General features: G+C 37.3%; 1 protein-coding gene across 1 annotated transcript in view; it reads right to left on the bottom strand.

The window, feature by feature from the left end:
- Nucleotides 1–19,347, bottom strand: part of LRP1B (LDL receptor related protein 1B) — a 1,959,891-nt gene extending 1,940,544 nt beyond the window's left edge. The window contains exon 1 of the mRNA XM_038565111.1: nucleotides 19,235–19,347. Within this exon, the coding sequence (XP_038421039.1) occupies nucleotides 19,235–19,316 (82 nt within the window). The 5' untranslated portion in view covers nucleotides 19,317–19,347. The remainder of the gene's footprint in view (nucleotides 1–19,234) is intronic.
- Between the last annotated feature and the right edge of the window lie 258 nt (nucleotides 19,348–19,605).

Raw genomic sequence — 19,605 nt, forward strand, 5'->3', positions numbered from 1 at the left:
AAATCCATCAATGAATGAAAATACAATTCACATTTTTAGAGTCCTTCCCATTTTAATGATTACTTCATGGCACCACTGTTCTCATTTCCTGTAATTGCTTCCATTTGAAACACAGGCTATATGAGAATCTAAAGGAGTAAAGTATTAATGTACTGAAATCTGACAAGGCTGAATGAGGATTCTTGGACATTCAACACTTTTTCATTGAGTAACAAGTGGTTGGGATATATACACAGTTTGTTTTCTTTTTCAAATACCCCCTTTATCTTTAGTGCATTTTTGTATCAATTAACAGGATGAATTAATTATTTTTAAAGGGACAAAAACAACCTATGGATGCCCACATTGCTCCATGAAACTGAGATTTAGTAACTATATTTTCAGTTACAGATTTTGGCTAAAACAGGCATGTAGAATGTATTTGCCAAGGTCACTGGAGTTAGATCATTTGCATATTTCCCCCAACTGACTCCAGGTGAAAATTACCCAGTTTGTCAAGTGGTGGGTGTCTCCTTCATTACTTCAGAACAATTTATCACAGACACTGTGCTTACCCAAGAACTTTCCTGGTGAGTCTCAAGCACTGGTCTCCTTTTCAATGGATTTTTGAGAGACAAATATCTCAATTTTCACGTGACAGGATTCTTGTGTTACAAAACGAAACAAGCTTAAAATAACTCAAAAAAAAAAAAAAAAAGAGCATGATGACCTTATAAGCAGCATGAACCTCAGTGGACTAGGAAAGAGTATATTTAGAGTGGACTTTGGTAGGAAACAACCATTTCCCAAAGATTGTTATTGCTTAATGAGATCCGTGACCACACATCCATTATGTGGGATAAACATGGATCCCTGCTGGTTCCCCAAAGCTTGCTGACAGTTGGTGGTTATGATGTTAACTCACTTTAACACCCTAGAAATGTTTTAATGTCTTTTACTCCTATTTCTATGATATTAGAGCCAAGCTTGAATCCACCATGTAGAAAATATAATAGCAAGATTAAAATAGTATAACTTGGACAGTCTCTAGAGCAGTTCTGTGTTACTACTATAAGCAATGCTTATTTTAGGAGGGCATCTTCTACCGTTTTGGAAAGACAATTTTCATAGTATCTATAAACCAATCAGATACAAGAAATCTTCAACTATTGGCTTACTCTAACAAATAATGTTCCTTTAGTAAAGGAAACCCAAGATCAACAGTGTACATATTTTGCCTACAACTATTCGTTTTTATTGCTTTGTAGGAAAGCAAAATTTAGTAGTTTTGGTTTTAAAAAGACAAAAATAATGAATAAGCATACTTAAAAATTTTCGGATTATTTTGTGTAAAGAGTAGCTCTTCCGACTGAGAAGTAAAACATGCCTATCATGCATTCCTCGCAGTCCCCCTATCCGAAGAGAAAATAATAGCATCAGAAAAGTACGGTGTTAACATTCAAAAATGATATCTGGTGCAGTCGTTTTCAAAAGCTGTATAGAATGATATGTGTCGTATTAAAAGACACAAAGCTAAGCCTTGATTTTTGTCTTCGTTCTGATTTTCTGACAGAAAATCTTTGGCGCACACACTCTGTTAAGAAAGCAAACTACCCTTTATGTAAATTTATCACTTAGAGGCATTAAACATTTACTTGGTATTATACAGTCACATCATTCTTTCTGGGGAAAAAATCAGTATTTTTCAAAAAGTACAGTAATACTTATGGAGCATAAAAGAAACAACAGATGTTCCTCCTGCCCCCACCTATTTATTTTTTAAGGCAAATGCAAAAGCCTTATATGGGTAAAAATAAATAATAAAACCTTGGAAAATTTTTGTTTTTAACCTATAAAAGCAAAAAAAAATGCCATTTTAGTACTACCACCAAGATCAGAAAAATATCCTAGATTACCAATAAATTATTCTTCCTATTTCCAGAGAAAATATAGCAAGGGTATCCCCACAGGACACCCAGCATGAACACAAAGTCATGACTTGAAGCACTACCAATAAGTCAGCAAGTTGTGGGAATAGCTCTCTGTTTCAATGTAGTCAAATTTTCATTTTAAACTATTTGAAGAAAAAATAAATTCTATTTCTAGAGACTAACATCAGAAGAGAATATGAGAATTATAGTGAAATTTATTCCTTGACAAGTCTCGTTTCCCCTATTATAAAGTAGTTCATTAACTATCTCTAGAAATTTCTTTTTTTTTTATTTTTTAAAGATTCATTTATTTTTTTGAGAGAGAGAATGAGCAGTTGGGGGTGGTGGGGGGAGAGGGGAAAGACGGAGAGAGAAACCCAAGAGAGAGAAATGCGTGCTGAGTGAGGAGCCCAACCCAGAGCTCAATCTCATGACCCTGAGATCACAACCTGAAACAAAACCAAGAGTCTGATGCTTAACCAACTGGAACACCCAGGTGCCCTTATTTAGATTTTAGATGATTTCTCTTAGAGATGACTTTAAAACGCCCATCTTAGATCCACTGAGTTATAAAGAACAACATTGTCTGCACATCTTACTATTCAGGAGTTCTTGAATTAACCATAGTAAACTACAGAACTACTTATTTAAGGTCAGTTCTCTTGCTCCTTGCTAACTTTGCACTTGAAATTCCTTAGGTTTAGAAGGTTCCCATCTAGGACGTAATAGCCTACATGACATCTTTGTGCTAATTAGAAAAAGAAATCGCCTCTGGTCAAATGTAAGCTCAGACTAGGGCACAAGCTTGGTAAGCAAAGTGAGATGTGGATGTCACTCCCCCGCCTACCTCCTCTGCCTCCTCCTTTTGCAGACTCTGCAACAGTCCTGGTCTTGCCTACTATAATTTCCCTGGCTTCTCAGAGTTATTAACTGCCAAAGACAGGCAGCAAACCTATGTAGATAGTAATAAAACATAATAATAACTAGCAGTGATTGTGAGTTGGTGGTTTATATATATCTAATCCTATCTTGTATCTCTTTGAGTTTTGCAAATAAGCAGAAGAGTTTCAAAGAGATTATATATCCTGAGCAATGTGACACAGACAATGTGATAAAGCTTGAACTGGAATCCAAAATGACTGACTTCAAAACTTAATCTCCTAATCTCAACCCCAATGTGGTTTTTTGTTTTAGTTTTTGTGGGGTTTTTGTTGTTGTTGTTTCAATTACAGGGAAGAACTCAAGTGTAGGCTCCTGGATCTGTATGTACTTTTCTCTCCTTATATTGGAGTGGTAGAAAGCACATGATGATCTTGGGACAAAGAATCTGGAGAGTTTTTAGAGAGTGAGCCTTTTACCTGTGGATAAAGTTTTAACTTTGTTTATTGGAATATTTATAACCTGCTAGAAGGATTTAAAATTGTGTCTTCCGGTTATATCACACCACATGGGGACATATTAAAATAATCAACCACCCAACCGACAGGAAACATTCATCTGTTACAGTGGGAATCCTGGGATGAACAGTATTGCTTTCTGCTCATAGAATGAATGTCATTCTTAAGCATTTTCATCATACAAGATCATATGACAGGATACATTACAAAACTAACCATTATTACTACTACCAGTACTAATAAACTTGTATTGATTACCAACTATAAAAGGACACTTTATATGGATTTTCTCAAAGCATCAAGACTTTATGGTAGATATCATTGTATTTTATCTATTAAGGAAACTGAGATTTGAAGAGATAAAGAAATTATCAAAGATAAGACAGCTAATAAGTGCAATCTTTTCTTATACAGGGGTACACAATATCACTGCTGAGCATTGCAGCGAAGCCAAAGCTATAGAACAGTTTCTGTCTTATTGTTTGCATTATTAATTCTACTATGTATATGCATGCCTAATACCACATAAGAAATATCCTGTCCAGAAATATTCGATTGGAATCTAATCTAGCCTGTAGATCTAATATACAATTTATAGAAAACATTGATGATGCAGGACAAATATAAATAACAAGGAAATAAAACACATTCAGAATGCAAGATATTCTATAATTGGCAGAATCATTTTCGAAAGATAGAGGTCATGGAAAAAATAAGATGGGATACTGTTCAGTATAAATGAGAGACAAAATAGCAAAGAGACAAAATGATCTATGATTACCTAGTATTTAAAATGAAAAAAAAAAGATTAAAAAAAACTATAAAATACATTTAAGGGAAAATTAGAGAAATGCAAATAAGCCAGCAAGATCAAAGAGGATGGTAAATGAAGGAAATGATTTTTGTTGGAGGAATCAGGGAAGATGTCACGGGATGAGAGGCATTTATTCAATGTATTCCAAGACATTGCTCTGTGATTTTTCAGCCTATATTGATTTCCTTGCTGTCTATACTCTAGCCCTAACAATAGTATTTTTGAATAAATATTGCTAGGTAACATTATCTAAATGTTTCTTATATGTAAGCCTCTTCTCTCCAGGATTTCCTCTTCCATTTTTCTAATGGGCTCTGCAATGCTCAGGACAAGCCTACATCATTGACACTCAAGTACACTGAGGCAACAGGATCTACAGGTCCTCCCCTAGCATTGAGTATATTAACACAAAACAATATGTACCGCAATAAAACTCCAGTGTAATTTAAAGGATTAAACGATTCTTTCAAATTAGTTGTAGCTCCATGCTCTTTTTTGCAAAATTCAATCAAACTAGATGCTAATAAAAATAAGTTTGCCATTAGCCAGCAGGGGGAAGAAAGATCCTTCAGTGGTTACAGAATACAGCTTCGACACATCTTGGTGAGGTGGGAGTCTTTATGCATTATTCTCCTTATTTTACCAGGCAGGAAGTAGACACAGAGAGAGGCTAAGTGACTTGCCCAAGGACAAAGAGTGAGTCAGATGCAGAGCTGGGAATTGAGCCCACTTCTCCCGGTTCCCAGTGTACAGCTTTTCTCAGCAAGCCATAATGCCTTTCAGATGGATCATTTCCTAAAATGTATTAAGTTGTTAAAAATTCAATATGGGTGTTGCATTGCTTTCCAACTAGTTCTGTTTCTCACTACCTTCCTAGAGCTATTATCAGAACCTAAACTGATGGTTGGATCAATAATCTCACATCTATGTTTTTTTAGACAACATGTCATTAAAACTGGATATATCCAAGCACCTAACATGAATCAGAGCCTTTGGAGAGTGAGGTTGTATTTGGCTCTTTTGGCAGGTGGGGGGGAGGATCCTACAGTGAGGAGGAAAAAAATTGCAGCTCTAAGTGAGGAGAAACTGGATATTATCAGGAAGAACAAGACCTCATCAATCACCAGAAAGGCTTAAAAACAAACAAACTCTAGCAATATGATGTTCATAGGGGCACTTTTAAGGAAGAAAAGTAAAAACTGCATACATTGAAAAAGTGGAGAGCCTAGGCCTTTTGAGAAGATTCTAGACATTTGTTTTTATGCAAAGCTATTTTTCATTAGCTGGAATTTTACCCATTGGTTCACTGGTTCATCTTACTCATGAATCATGGGCAGGGACTATCTTTTTTAATTACAAGACATTCAAACTGTGCTCCTATTGTGCTAACTAAACCAGAAATGCTAAGTGGGCCAGATATTAACACCCTACACATGTCTTCTGACTTGATTATTGGAAATATCACCAACTCATGACTGTGCCCTTTACTAAAAAATCCAAACTCAATTATAGAATCTCTTTCTTCTTTTTAAGATTTTATTTATTTATTCATTAGAGACATAGGCAGAGACAGGCAGAGGGAGAAGCAGGCTCCATGCAGAGAGCCTGATGCAGGACCAGATCCCGGGACTCCAGAATCATGCCATGAGCTGAAAGTAGACGCTCAACCTCTGAGCCACCCAGGCGTCCCTAGAATCTCTTTTAATACAGCAACCTGAATAACTACCAGTCAGTCAAGATTTGTCCAAAAGATCAAACCCATTCACTATCTCTGGCATATGCTTTTCTATTCACTACCCATCCAAAAGGATACAAAATCCCTATAGGCCCATGGCCTCACCTGCCAAGTCTAAATAATTTTAGATCAAATTATTTCAAAATAAAAAGTTTCATTTAAAAAACTGATTCAAATACTTAGTTTAGATATACTAATTCTTATGTCAACACAGGTATGAAATCTAAAGACAATGCATTGAAATAGAATACACACGTGGCTCTTAGTAAGTCACAGCTTTGCCAAAGAAAAGAGAGGATTAAACACAAATCTACATGTGATCCCACCTGTGTCTCAGAATAAGCATTTGTCTACCCATTGGGATCATATCTCTGCCATCTTCGCTATATTTTTCTTCTCCCTTTTACTCTCTTCTTTTCAGTCCACATCCTCTCCTCTGATTCTGCCTTTTTGTCTCAACGGAGAGAGGAAGTTTTGAAGGCATAGATGTAGGAACCGTTGAAACTCATCTTTGGTATCCTTCCTCCCAAAGCCATGACCTATAACAATTATGCACTCCAAATTTCAAGGCATTATGCTCAGCTTTCCAAGGCCACCTTTTGTTTGCAATACACCTAGTAAAATGTCTTTTTTTTTTTTTTGTAAAATGTCTTTTCACTGTGACCCAGTCCAACCCAATGCTGATGCCTACAACTGCAGGACTCCATCGTAGGTTACAGGCTTTCAGCTTGGGTGTTCGATTCATCAATTTGTGTTTTTGGCCCCTACAACATTTTTGTTGTTGTTGTTGTGTGTGTGTGTTTTGTTTTTCATCTTGATGGGGCAATATTTAAAACTTAAGGCATTGTGTGTAAAAATCCAGATTCTGGGCCACTCTTAAACTATTTAAAGGTCTGGCAACCCTTGGCTCACATTCACCCAACACACAATTTGCTCCAGCTAAAGGTCAGCTGCTCCTTCGGACAGTGTGGGGTTCTCTAATTTACATGTGACCCGGGCCACCTTCTGACTAGCCCAGGTGCTGCATGTATTTGTATTTGTAAAACTCACTCTATATCTTGCCCTTTAATTCATAAAGTTCAGTCAAATATGTCTGAGTGCCATTACTTAGCATGATGAGCAATGAGGTCTCAGCAGCCTTTTCTCTGAGTAGAGATTTCAGAAGCCATAGGTGATCTATTTCTATGTAACTATAGAAGAAATGTGGCCTATCAGTTGCTCTCACCTGCAGAAGGGAGAGAAGAGGGCAGGATTGCTGCTTCAGGTTTCTTTATATGATTTCCTGCCTTTTAAGAAAATGTTATTATTGTATATTGAGTTCAATACTCACATGGTGACTTTCAAGCGAGAGTTTGAGACTTGGCGATAGAGCTATTACTGCTGCATTTCACACGAAAAAGAGTTTTACTAATCCTCTTTGGCATTCATCTCTAAATCTTGGTGAACTCAAGTAGCTTCAATCTCTGAAAGTTTATTTTTGACTTAAGTGATTTTCCTGCTATTGCTAGATTTTTTCAGGTGTCTCGCCAGCTTAACTGTTATCTGAATAAAAGCTTTGTTTATTTTCCTTGGCTCTTTATAGCAGGTTTAAGTCTGTTCCAAGGGGTCACAACATTTCCTGCCCAATGCCTTTTATTCTAAGCATGCAGTCAGTAATTATTTTTTACTTTACCTAAAATATAAATAACTCCCTTATACTCATTTTGAACTTTTTCCCATAGTGCTTTCCTTATGAAAGGGGGGGAAAAAAAGCCCTTCAACAGACCTCCGTGTGATGTGAGCAGAGTTCTAGTCAGGGAGCATAAATCATGCCTCATACTCACAAATATACAAGTAACCCTTCCCCTTCCTGCTGTTTTCAATTACTCAGATTAATTTCTTTCCAAACTTTTTGGCACCCCTCTGCTAAAGTACACGGCAAACAAATTTACGGTGAGTCCCAAATTAAATATTAATGCAAAATCTTTCAGCCTCAAATTTCATTTGGTTCAGTCTCTCGAAAATTCAATAAAATTTTGGTGTTTATTTCATATTTAACTTATTTCTAGGCAAAATGTTGATTTTACTACTGAAATTCTGGGGTCAAATTATTAAAGGGGATTTTGACAATGGGAATGAAAAATCGACTGAACTTAAAATCATACATAAATTCGATTTCTGCTCATGCATTTAGCAAATGTCTACAAACCTACATGCAAGCTATTTACAAAACAAATAAATTGGTTGAGATCTTTTGTTTCAATATCTTGTTGTTGTTGTTGTTTCAATACCTTATTTCTAAAACTTTAAATGCCAAAGCTTTGGCTCTCTTTTAACCTAATGTCTTTAGTATAGGTCTTCCCTTTTTTTTTTTTTTTTAAGATTTTATTTATTTATTCATGAGAGACACAGAGAGGGAGAGAGAGAGAGAGAGAGAGAGAGAGAGAGAGAGAGGCACACACACAGATAGAGGGAGAAGCAGGGAGCCCGATGTGGGACTCGATCCCAGGTCTCCAGGATCAGGCCCTGGACTGAATGAAGGTGGGGCTAAACCACTGAGCCACCCAGGCTGCCCTGTCTTCCCTTCTTTAATCGAAAGATGTATCATGTTTGGAAACTAAGAAAGCAAGTTATCTTTTTTCAACATTCTATGTAATGATTATGTGGTTTTTCCAAGGTAATTTCTCTGAATGAAATATTTCCCCCACAGTGCTGCTGCGAGAAACATAAGGTAAATAGTGTCAAAAAGGTTGATTATTCCCAGTTCCTTTTCTGGTTCTAGATGACCTGTATAACTGAAAAAGAAACTGGGTGAGAATATTTGGGGGGCTAAGTTCATACTTTGGAATGCAGATTTGAATATGATATTTTAAAACCAATCTTTGACTTCTTCTCAAGGTAGGTAACAGGAAAGAGAGGCGAAAAAGGAAAAGAACAACAACAAAAAAAAATCAATAGAATCAAATCCTGAAACAATCTTTAAATAACTCAGGGTACAGAGTAATTCACTCAGTTTCATATTAACAGTATTTCCTTCAAACGCTGTATTTCCTTTCTTTATTCTCACAAACCTCTGGGCTCTGATATTTTTTTCCTTTTCCATCACTTTTATAATACCTTTCTCTCTTTCTCTTAACTCTTTCTCCTTTCTTGACCCAACAAGAACTCAATAGACCCAAATGAGTTTGTTTTGTAGCCATAAGCAATCCCTCCCTGAAAATCCGAACTTGAACAATTGTTAAACTAGTGTTTCATTGCTTGTCCTGGTTTTTGTTGTTTCGTTGTTTCTTTCTCTAGTCTATAAATCACACTGAATGGTACATAGTAGTTACTGTAACAGTTATTCAATGACTGTGTGGATAAACACGGAATAATCCAAGGGCCCTGATTGACAAAGAAAAATACCCACTAGGCCATAAGTGCTTACCCAGTAGATTTTCCACTACTTACTGTCACTAACCCCGTTCCTTTCTACAGCTTTCTGGGAATTTTCAGGCAGGGTAATGAGTATGGCCCATAGCGGTACCCTTAACAATTTCTTCTCTTTAATCAAACATCCATTAGTGGGAACTTGACTATCAGCACAAATTCTTCTCAATCATGTCAAGAATTTGGGGACAATGAAAATGGATTCTTCCTTGAAAACTCTGGGCATTTCAAGAAAAAAAATTGCACAAATGCATCTTCATCACATGGGGCAAGGCCTATTCCTTCTGCTGTTATATATTCATTTAGATTAGTAGAAATAACAGAAAAGAAATAATCACTGCCATATTTACTAGTGCTTGGAATATCACTAAATGCATTATTTTAACTCAACCCCCAAAGAATACTATAAATCCGACTCTACTAATTCCTTTCTGCAGACATAGTGTGGGAAAATATGGGGTAATGGGGAAGATGGTATTAGTAATTCTGAAATATAAGGGAAAGGTAGTAAGGCAAGCAATACTGCATGGTCCACATGAGACCATCACATGCTTTACGCTAAGAAACATGTTTCATGAAACTTAATAAAAGGTGCTGCAAAAAGGAATGCATTCATCTTTAAATAACCTTCCGTGTTAACCTTTACCTTCAAAGATAATAGTTTGAGGCTGTATTTTACGCCTTATCCTCTCAATATGTTGACTGGTGCCGCATTCAATGTTATAGAAAATCTTCCTAAATTAAAGATATGAATTGCTCCTCTGCCTGGTCCTCATCTACACTGTCATCTCCTCATGTAAGCCACCAACATCTCTCTCCAGGACAATTATGACAACACTTTAACTGGATTACTGTATCCCTCTTATCCTCCTTCACTCAGCAGCAATAAGCATGAACTCTAAAAAATTAAGTTGTGTCCTATCACCTCTGATTAAACATCAAAATGCTGCTTGTTGTAATAAGAAAACCCAAATGTCTCACTATGATCTGCATGGTCCTGTGTGACCTGTTCTGGCTTTATCATAAATATGCCCTTTCCTACTTGTCCTCTTTCCCAAACACACACAGTTCATATCAAACACACAGACTTTCTTTCTCTCTCTAAAATACCAAATTCTTGACTCCTTCTCAAGGGTTTGCATGGAAAGCTTCTCCTTCAGAACTACTCATACTTGTTCCCTTTCATTGTCTGCTGTCTCAGCAAATAGGTCATCCTTCTCAAAAGGCCTTCTGTGATTACAACCACCCATCACTCTCTTGATTACATTATTTTGTGTTTCTTCTTAGAACAAAATATTGTTTGTTTGCTGATTGTCTCCTCCTACACTAAAATGTAAGCTAAATCAAACCAGGTACATTGTCTAACTTGCTCAGTTGCCTCATTCCCAATATCTAGAACACTACCCACCACATATTTGTTCTACTTTGTTAAATGAGTGGATATATAAGTGAATGACCACCTGCCACATGGATTGCTTTTGAGAATCGTGTGATTTCAGTAGGGGAAAAAAGAAACTTAAAAAGAAAAAAGAAAAAGAAAAAAGAAAGTGTCCTGAGAATGTACGGGATTTCTGGTTTTATAGTGCAATACAGGATATAATGTGTCTTCACATACATTATCTTCCATGCTCTCAGGGAAGGTATAGGGGACACCACTATGCCTCTTTTACGGAGTTGGTTAGATTGGTTTTCTGTAAAACTCTGGTGGTGTTTTCATAGGCATTCAGATTAAAACACACGTAAGAGAAAACCCTCATGCTCTCCAGAATTTTATGTTCTCCCAACAATGATAGCAAGCAAGAAGAGTGGGAAAAGGGCTAAGGCTTTGGTTCTTATCCCTATCGGGATTAATTTCAAAATAGTTGACAATATCCTTAACAAGCACAAATAGGAAGAAAGCAAGTCCTAGTAGGGGAAAGAACTATATTCAAGGATGGACAAATCCAGAATGTTTAAATTCTAATTTCTATCTATTCTTAATGTTAGCCAATGTTGGATTAAATCAACATATTTTCCCCCAAGTAAGATGTGTATGCCACTAGCATTACACACCATCAACATGGTGCTGGTGAACTGCTAGCCTTTTTGTTAAGTAACAACAATACCAGGACTCAGCCAAAGGGCCTGAATTCTGAGTTAGTAATTCTACCTCTAAATCTTAGTTGTTGTTTTTTTTTTAAACGCAATCTGAGAAATATGAATGCCCAGTAGGTACGATCATAATATTTTCACCTGATAAGGCAAAAATCTCACCCATGAGCTGGCATCGTTATCACTGTACTTTCAAGAGCTTAATTATGAGAAAATGCCTTAAAAATTAATAGAGTTGAATAAAGTGGAATATTTTAATAAAGCATACTTGCTATTTTAACATTTTCATGCCAATAAAATATAACATTAAAAGCTTTAGGAAATGCACACAAGGTCTTAGATATTCTAAAAATCAAATCTTTTTAAAATTTCTAGAATGTATATTTTAGCAAAAGTCTGAGGTTCCTAATTGCCTCAGTTACTTAGTCTGTGTGGATGGAAGTTTCAATAAATCCTTACTATCTATGCACTCTTTCAGCATCTTTGTCCTTCTCCTCATATATCCTAATTTTTTAAAGAAAACAGACCATTTATAAACCCATTTCTGTTATAAGCTTTATATCTACACAGTTTTTCTTTCTCACAAATATCTTAAAATACCCTTGGAACACTCAAAGCAAGCAACCATAACTAAGTTTCACTTCTCCTCTTCTCCCCATCCCCATTTTTAGCTATCGTTTTTTCATTTTAAGAAGGGCTAAGATGATAAATTGTCATTAAAGAAAAACTCAGCGGTAGAAAAATTCTTAAGGAATTATGTATTCATATTTCTAAAGTTAAGCTGTCTTGGAAGTCTTGAAGGATGTCAATGCAATGTGGAAAAGTTAGGAAGGAATGTCCTATTGATTGTAAGAATAAAACAAGAGACGATCTGTGGTACCTTGATCTTACCTAAAGAAGAAACGTATTCTTTCGAGTAAAATGAGGTCGTGTTTCAACAATACCTGTCTTTGGTCTGAAGGCTAAGCCAGCCAGGACAATGAGGTGCACGCATCTCAGGAAGAGATGTCTGACTGTTAATAAGAATGCATTGTGAGATAAAATGTAATGCCGGCATCTTAGCAAGGCAACAGGCTCTATCTTCTTCAATTTTTTTTTCTTTTTTCTCTTACTTAATAAAGTTAGAAGAAATCTCATATAAAAAGGTACTTTCTCAACTCGTTTTCTATAAAGGATATAGTTATAATATTAGTCATGTATAATGGAAACTTTCATATGTACATGATTATATTTGAGAAAAATGAGATTAAACAGATGACTGTACAGTAAGAGTATATTAATCAAAATTACTTTTCATTGTTTCTATAGGTAAAGACACCTTGGACAAGTGTTGCATATCTACTACTATCCTGGAATATTTGAGAAACCCCAAATATATCATTCAACAAATATGAGGGCAGAGTCATTGAACAATGTAAGTAACATATCGTTATCAACTTAAGCATTAGCCTTTTGCCAAGGTGATACCTATAGGAATCCGACCTACCAGGAAATCAACAGCAAATGAATGGGTCCATTTATTTAACTACACCATTGCATTTTTTAACCATATTTGGACATCTAACTGCAGACTGAAACTAAGTTAATGTGACTGCATAAGAAAAGTTATTATAGTCATATTTATAAACACATTAAATCCTGTTGTCCATTTTATCATTGGAATGATTTCTACTCTATATCCTGTGTCAAAATAAAGTCTTAACTTTGAAACAATATTTAGGAATATATTTTAATTTTTAAAAATATTTTACATAATAAGAAAAATAAATTCAGTTAATAAAACCAATAAAAAATAAATTTCTAATTTCATTCAATAAACTAATTATCTGAGTATGAATGAATTCAGAGCATATATTTATTTGCATTCTAATAGGGTTTTAGATTCTTATGCTTACCTATGATAAAAATATATGTTACTTTAAATACCCCTATTATGACAGGGATACTGGCAAAGGTACACATTACTGACTCTACAAAGTATAGAAGGTAAGTGTCATGCATAAGCCTTTTAGGGAAATATATTGTTATTGTTATTTTTCCATAAAATTCAACTTTAGGCTTTTAATGCAAGATCAGTTCTACTATTTTACCACATCTGACTGGCTACTATCTAAAACTTGGATTCCCATTTAGTTACGAGTCAGTTTCATCAATTAGTTTAGTCAGGAAGCTCAGTCAAAATAATTGGGTTTGTATAAAGATAGCCTAAATCAATAGGATGGAATGAGAGAGAGAGACAGAAACTATATTTTTGGTATCACTGAATTCAGAACAGAGCAATAAATAATACATATTTTCTAACTTGGCCTTGTAGTTATGCTGGGGGTGGGGGAGAAAGGAGGCCACCAAATCATTTATGAGGAGGAAATAAAGATCTAAAATTGTGAAGGCAGCTTACAGCAGAAAAACCTAATAGAAATATATATATATATTTATTATATATATAATTTATATATATATAAATTTTGGAGGTCTAAGCTTACTCATTCTGATGAGATGCAAAAGCCTTTATTCCTCTTTCTATAACACAGAGGGTTCAGATGTACTTGGAGAAATTGACATTTTATTCAAATGAGACAGCACAAAATATTGAGAACAGTGATTAAATATTATGGCAAGCACAATTCTTTTCGTAAGCAAGTGAGGTAGGTACACTCATTGGCACATATGGGTTAATCCAAAAATAACTTTAAAAGCTCTAATTTTTAGAGATATGTTCATAGTTTTGTATATAATATTTAAATAATAGAACCTTTTTTTTTTTTTAATCACCCCAAGGAACTAACAAGCTCTAAAGATCTCCATCCTAAAGAAAACAACTGGAAAATGTCCCCTGAAGCGTGTAGGCCATTAGATTTGTGATTGGTATGTGGCAATATCATCCCTATGCATCTAGGTAATGGGTTTTTATATATAGGTAAATTTGGAGAATAAGAATCGTGAAATGTAAAAAAGAGGACTGAAAAGTATCCTACCACTTTTCTGATTGTGTCCTTCCTCCACACCAAAAAAACAAACAACAAAACATTTCGCTCTTTGTAATCTCTCTGCATCAAGGTAGTTTTTTGTCATTATTCTTAGTTTAAGTATGGGGACCCAGATTTCTTCTAGGTAGTTTTTGAACTGCTAGAATAAACATGACTATTTCCTGACAGAAGTTTGGTCCAATATGTATTCTGGTTAACTCTAAGTACTCAACCTTTAACTTTAGTTTTGTTTAGCGTTCCAGCTACTAAAAACATTGTTTCAAATTATAAGCATGAAGGGCATCATAATTATAGGTATTTCAAAAACAAATCCATTTTAACATTTATATCTCCTCCACTGCCAGACTTTGTTAGTAACGTGGAAATTCATCATTAGAATACTGTATGTTAAGAGTTGAAAAATAACTCTTAAAGTTTTTCCATTTCATATTTTCATTTTTCAAGGAGGCAATATCACAAAGACATTTTCTGGAATTTGGAAAAAAAAGTTTCACATAAAAATATCTATCTCCGATTTTCAGGCTAGAGCGATGTTTTTATTTTTAATTTTTTTAAGATTTTATTTATTTATTCATGAGAGAGACACAGAGAGAGAGAGAGAGGCAGAGACACAGGCAGAGGGAGAAGCAGGCTCCATGCAGTGAGCCCCGATGTGGGAATTGATCCCGGGACTCTGGGATCATGCCCTGGGCCAAGGCAGGTGCTCAACCGCTGAGCCACCCAGGTGATGTTTTTAAAGGATGTTTGTGCCAAGGCAGGCATTTTAAAGAAGATACACATATATAATCTTTAAAGAAGATTTTAAATATATATGTTATATAATTTATATTATGTATATAGTAAGTGGGTTGCGCTCATTGCTAAATTAGTTTAATGACATCATGTTGGTATAATCATGTTTAACTTTTAGCATTAATTCTACTTTCTTTGAATGCATCTATCTAAAATGAAGACAAGTGTTTCCTTTGTACAAGAATTGTTTTGACAGACAGCCACAGAAGATAGAGAAATCTTTCAATACATCTGGCTGGTACTTTTTACTATCCCAAATCCCTATTACTAGGAAGGAATTGAAGAAAGGGAAGTGTACGTTTCATATAAGATGTAAAAATTAATAGTGGAATCATGAAAACAAATCGATCATAGTAATATATAGAATGGAGGGAAGATACAGAGACCCCTCACCATTGCAATCACTGTAGAAGACCAAATCCTATTCAGTCCAGGTAACTTTAAATGGAGCCTATCTTTATGGTATACCCAAGGCTCTGAAAAGAAAATGACAAGGCAAATAGTAAGAAATCAATGTCCTGGAACCAATACACTTGCAAACAAAAAATTTCTGCATGTCTCCACCGTGAATGACAAGTAGTATTTAGAAAGTATTACCATAGTTAAGAATATGTTCACCATATCACTCATCCCCCCACTCTTTCTAAGAAGATAGACTTCCTTCACTTCCACTTTAAAAAAAAAAAAATCACTTCCATCTTAATAATCCTAGCATTCTTAACACTTGAATTTTCTGTAATATTTGCATGCATCTCCCCATTCTTTCTCCCCATTCTTCAGGGTTTAATTATATCCACCCTCATACCGACGGAAGTTTCTTTAAATTATTTTAATACTGCAAGCATTTTCAGAGGATATTTGTTAGGAAATGAGAAGATAATTATTTTTTAGAAGTATTATTTTGTCTAAAGATACTTTCATCTCTTCTTTAGGAAATACTAATTTGGATTTAGTCTTTTCCTAAATTTATCATTTGGGTTCCCCCCCCCTCCACTTTTCTTTCCCTCACTCTGTTCACTGCAACTCACATTCTTTCTCTTGTTTTAACACACTGAAATTGTTCTTTGCTTCCACTGTCTCCTTCCATTCTTACCAGTTTTAATTTAAGCTTGAGAAAAGAGAAAGAAGAAATCTTGAAGATTACAAAGACTTCTTCAAAACAAAACTTTTACGTTTGTGGAATACAAAGAAACGTGGATTGCAGTTCATTCTTCTTTGAGGGGAGGAAGATTAAAATTGTGACATACACATGATTGCCATTTTTAGATGGCTTCACAGACATATATATTTAACTGGCTATAACAACATGAACTTTGATTATTTGAAAATATGTTTCCCCATCTTATCAGACTCAGGAACTTAAAAGAGATTAGTTTTAGGTTTCTCAATCCCCTTTATTTTCAGAAAATCTGACAATTTAAAATACACTTCCTTTTAAGTCTTAATCCTTATCAAGCAATACTTTGATATGATATGACATTGTTATATGACACATTGGTTGATCCTAAGTGAATATGATTTATCCTTCACGTTTTGCTGTTAAGAGTTACAAAGATGTTTCCTTTTTTAGATGTGATGAAATCTAATAAGAACTGACATGCACATTAGCTTAACTCTGTATCAAAATCAATATAAACCAAGAAAATAAACAACGTGGAATTAGAAGGACAAGTGAATATGTGTAGATTCAATACAAGCATATGTTAAAGCACTCTCCGTTTTAAAAAAAAATGGAGTTTATGCTCATAAACTTACAAAACAAAGAGCAACACAGGTAGAAGGTAATACAACCATTTCTAGCTATTTCCTACAGTTTAAGAAGACACCCATTACCTAAGATATATTTGGAGAACCTGAAAGTGATTTCTCATTTTCTGGCATGAAGCTGGCTCCTGCACTACAAAACACACCTGTGTAATTCACACGCCTATTTTATTCTTCAAGGACAATTGACATAAGTCTGTGCAGAAAGCTACATCTCATTAACCTCTTTCTTGAGTTTATATTCCCATATCGTCTGTTTCAGCATTTCACTGAGGAAAGTTTGTCATAATGCAGCAGCACTTTCTTTTTTAACTTTAAACATGATTTCTCCCCCCCCCACCCTTTTTTCCCCCCAACAGGACCCACCCTTTTTACTTTTGATAATGTGAGCTCCTCTCTAACAGTTAGGCAAGTTTTGTTAAATATATATAATAGTGACAAAGTGTTGGTCTACAACTATTTTTACTTGTACTATCTTATAATAGTACTTTTTATCCTGACATGGTGATATATGACACCATTTCAGTTCTAGGAAAAAGTAACAATCCTTTCCCATATGCCCTGTTTATATCTTAGGATGTTCCTCTTCCTCATGGAACTTAATTTGCACCAAATCGCAATCCTTTGAGATACTTAGTTTTCTATCTCAGGAGAAAATCGGAGGTCTATATGTTCTCTTCAGGTATTCATTCTAATCATTGCAGTAACAACTCTCTCCCTCGTAAACACATCCAAAATCACTAAGGACTTAGCTCCAGATGAGGTCAAATTTGCCGAGACCGGGGACTCAGAAAAAGCCCAAGAGCAGGAGTCTGCAGTGCCATTATATCTGGCTAGCTCACAGGGCTGAAAAGCTTCATTCTGCTCATCTGCTCTGGTCCAACTTCAAAGATTCTTCCTAAGAAAGGTTGAGAGCTGATTGTTCCAGATCAAAGACATCATCATTTCAAGTTAGAGCTATGTGCTTCCATTTTATCAGTATAGTTTTCGACTATTCCACACCAACTTCAAGGCAAGTTAAGACAAGTTTAGAAGCTATATGGTTAGGTGGCAATGATATGTTTAAAAGATGATCACTCAGTAAACGTCAGATTTTCTAAAGGAACTAATATCAGCCTCACTACTGGTAAAGGAAATGTGTGAGCACATTATAAAGCCTGTAATCTGGTTGCCAACAGCAGGTTGGATAGAAACACTACAATTCATTCTCCTGTTCTTTCCTATAATGAAGCAATAATTTTTAGTCAATTCATAATTCGCTTCATATGAACGCAGTCACTAAATCTCCCAATGCAATATTTTGCCTATTTACTTGACACTGAGATCCAGGATCCTTGCTATGTTTGTTACTTCTCTTTTTTTTTTTCTTTTACTAACTAAACATCATTGACAACAACAGCAAACCGAAATATTATCAGTCAGTGTGAACACACACACACACACACACACACACCCCTAGATCTAAGATACTCCTGATTTTACTCTAGGGAGTTAACCATTCCAATGCCGGCAGCCCAAATATTCATTTGTCTTTTTTTCTCCCCCCCCCCTTTTTTTTTTCACCCGTGCAACTCTTGTCAAAGATTGTCAAACTTGCACAGGGATCCCTGGGTTTCCAGATCAAAAGTTTACACGATCTAGGTGTATTAACATTCCCACCTCCTGTCTCCTCTGCTCCCCATACGCGTCCCCACTCCAACTTCTTCCACCCATCAAGTATTTGGGGGGAAAAAAGAAAAAAAGAAAAACCAGACAACCAAGCAACTGCAAGACGCCAGGGGTGGGTAAACATCTCTTGGTACCGTGAGCCGGGCCACAGACCTCCGGAATCAAAAAAAAAAAAAAAAAAAGTCAAGTTCCAGCAGGTGCCTGAGGCCAGCAGCTCCCTGGAAGCCTGGCCTCGGGCTGGGGCTGGGGCTGGGGCTGGGGCTGGGGCGCGCGGCCGGAGGGGTCCCCAGGGCCTGGGCGCCGCAGGTCGGGGGCTCCCCGCGAGCGGAGCGCAGGGCACACACCGCCCGGGCGGGGAGCCCGCAGCAGCGCGGAGCCGAGAAGTCTCGGAAAAGCCCATCCTCATCCCAGCGTCTGCAGCGCTTGGCTTGCGCGGGCAAGTCCAAGGGGTCCCAGTGGGGACCTCGCGGGGACCCGGTCCGGGGAGGCGGCCGGGGGCGGGGGGGCACCGGGCTGGGACGTGGCCCGCCGCCCCGCTCCCCCACCCCCCGCCAGCCAGAGCCCAGGGGCCCCCAGCGCCGAAGTTTCGCGCTCGCTCCGCCGCCGGCATCGCCCAGCCGGAGAGCCGAGGCGGCGACGGGGGAGCCAAGAGCCAGGTGCGCCCTTACCTCGGTCGGCTCCCACGGGCAGCACCTTGGCGACAGGCAGTAATCCCGAGACCGTGAGGACGGCGAGGACAAACTCGGACATCGTGGTCGCCCGGGGAGGAAGCCCGCGTTGCAGACTGCGCCGCGGCGCCCTCGGCCCGGCGGCGGCGGCGGCGGCGGCGGCGGCGGCAGCTCGCGGCCCCGACCCGCGCGGCGTCATTTACAAATGTCACTGGAGAGGCTTCGGCTCGCGGAGCCCGGCCGGTCCGCCTCCTCCTGCCTGGAGCGGGCTGTGGCAGGTGGAGGGATGCGCGCGTGAGACACGGGGAGGGAGAGCGCGAGCGCGAGCGGGAGCGGGAGCGAGAGGGGGTGAGCGCCGGCGAGCGCTCGTG

This window comes from Canis lupus, chromosome 19 (assembly GCF_011100685.1).
Source record: "Canis lupus familiaris isolate Mischka breed German Shepherd chromosome 19, alternate assembly UU_Cfam_GSD_1.0, whole genome shotgun sequence".
In the NCBI taxonomy this organism is placed as follows: domain Eukaryota; kingdom Metazoa; phylum Chordata; class Mammalia; order Carnivora; family Canidae; genus Canis; species Canis lupus.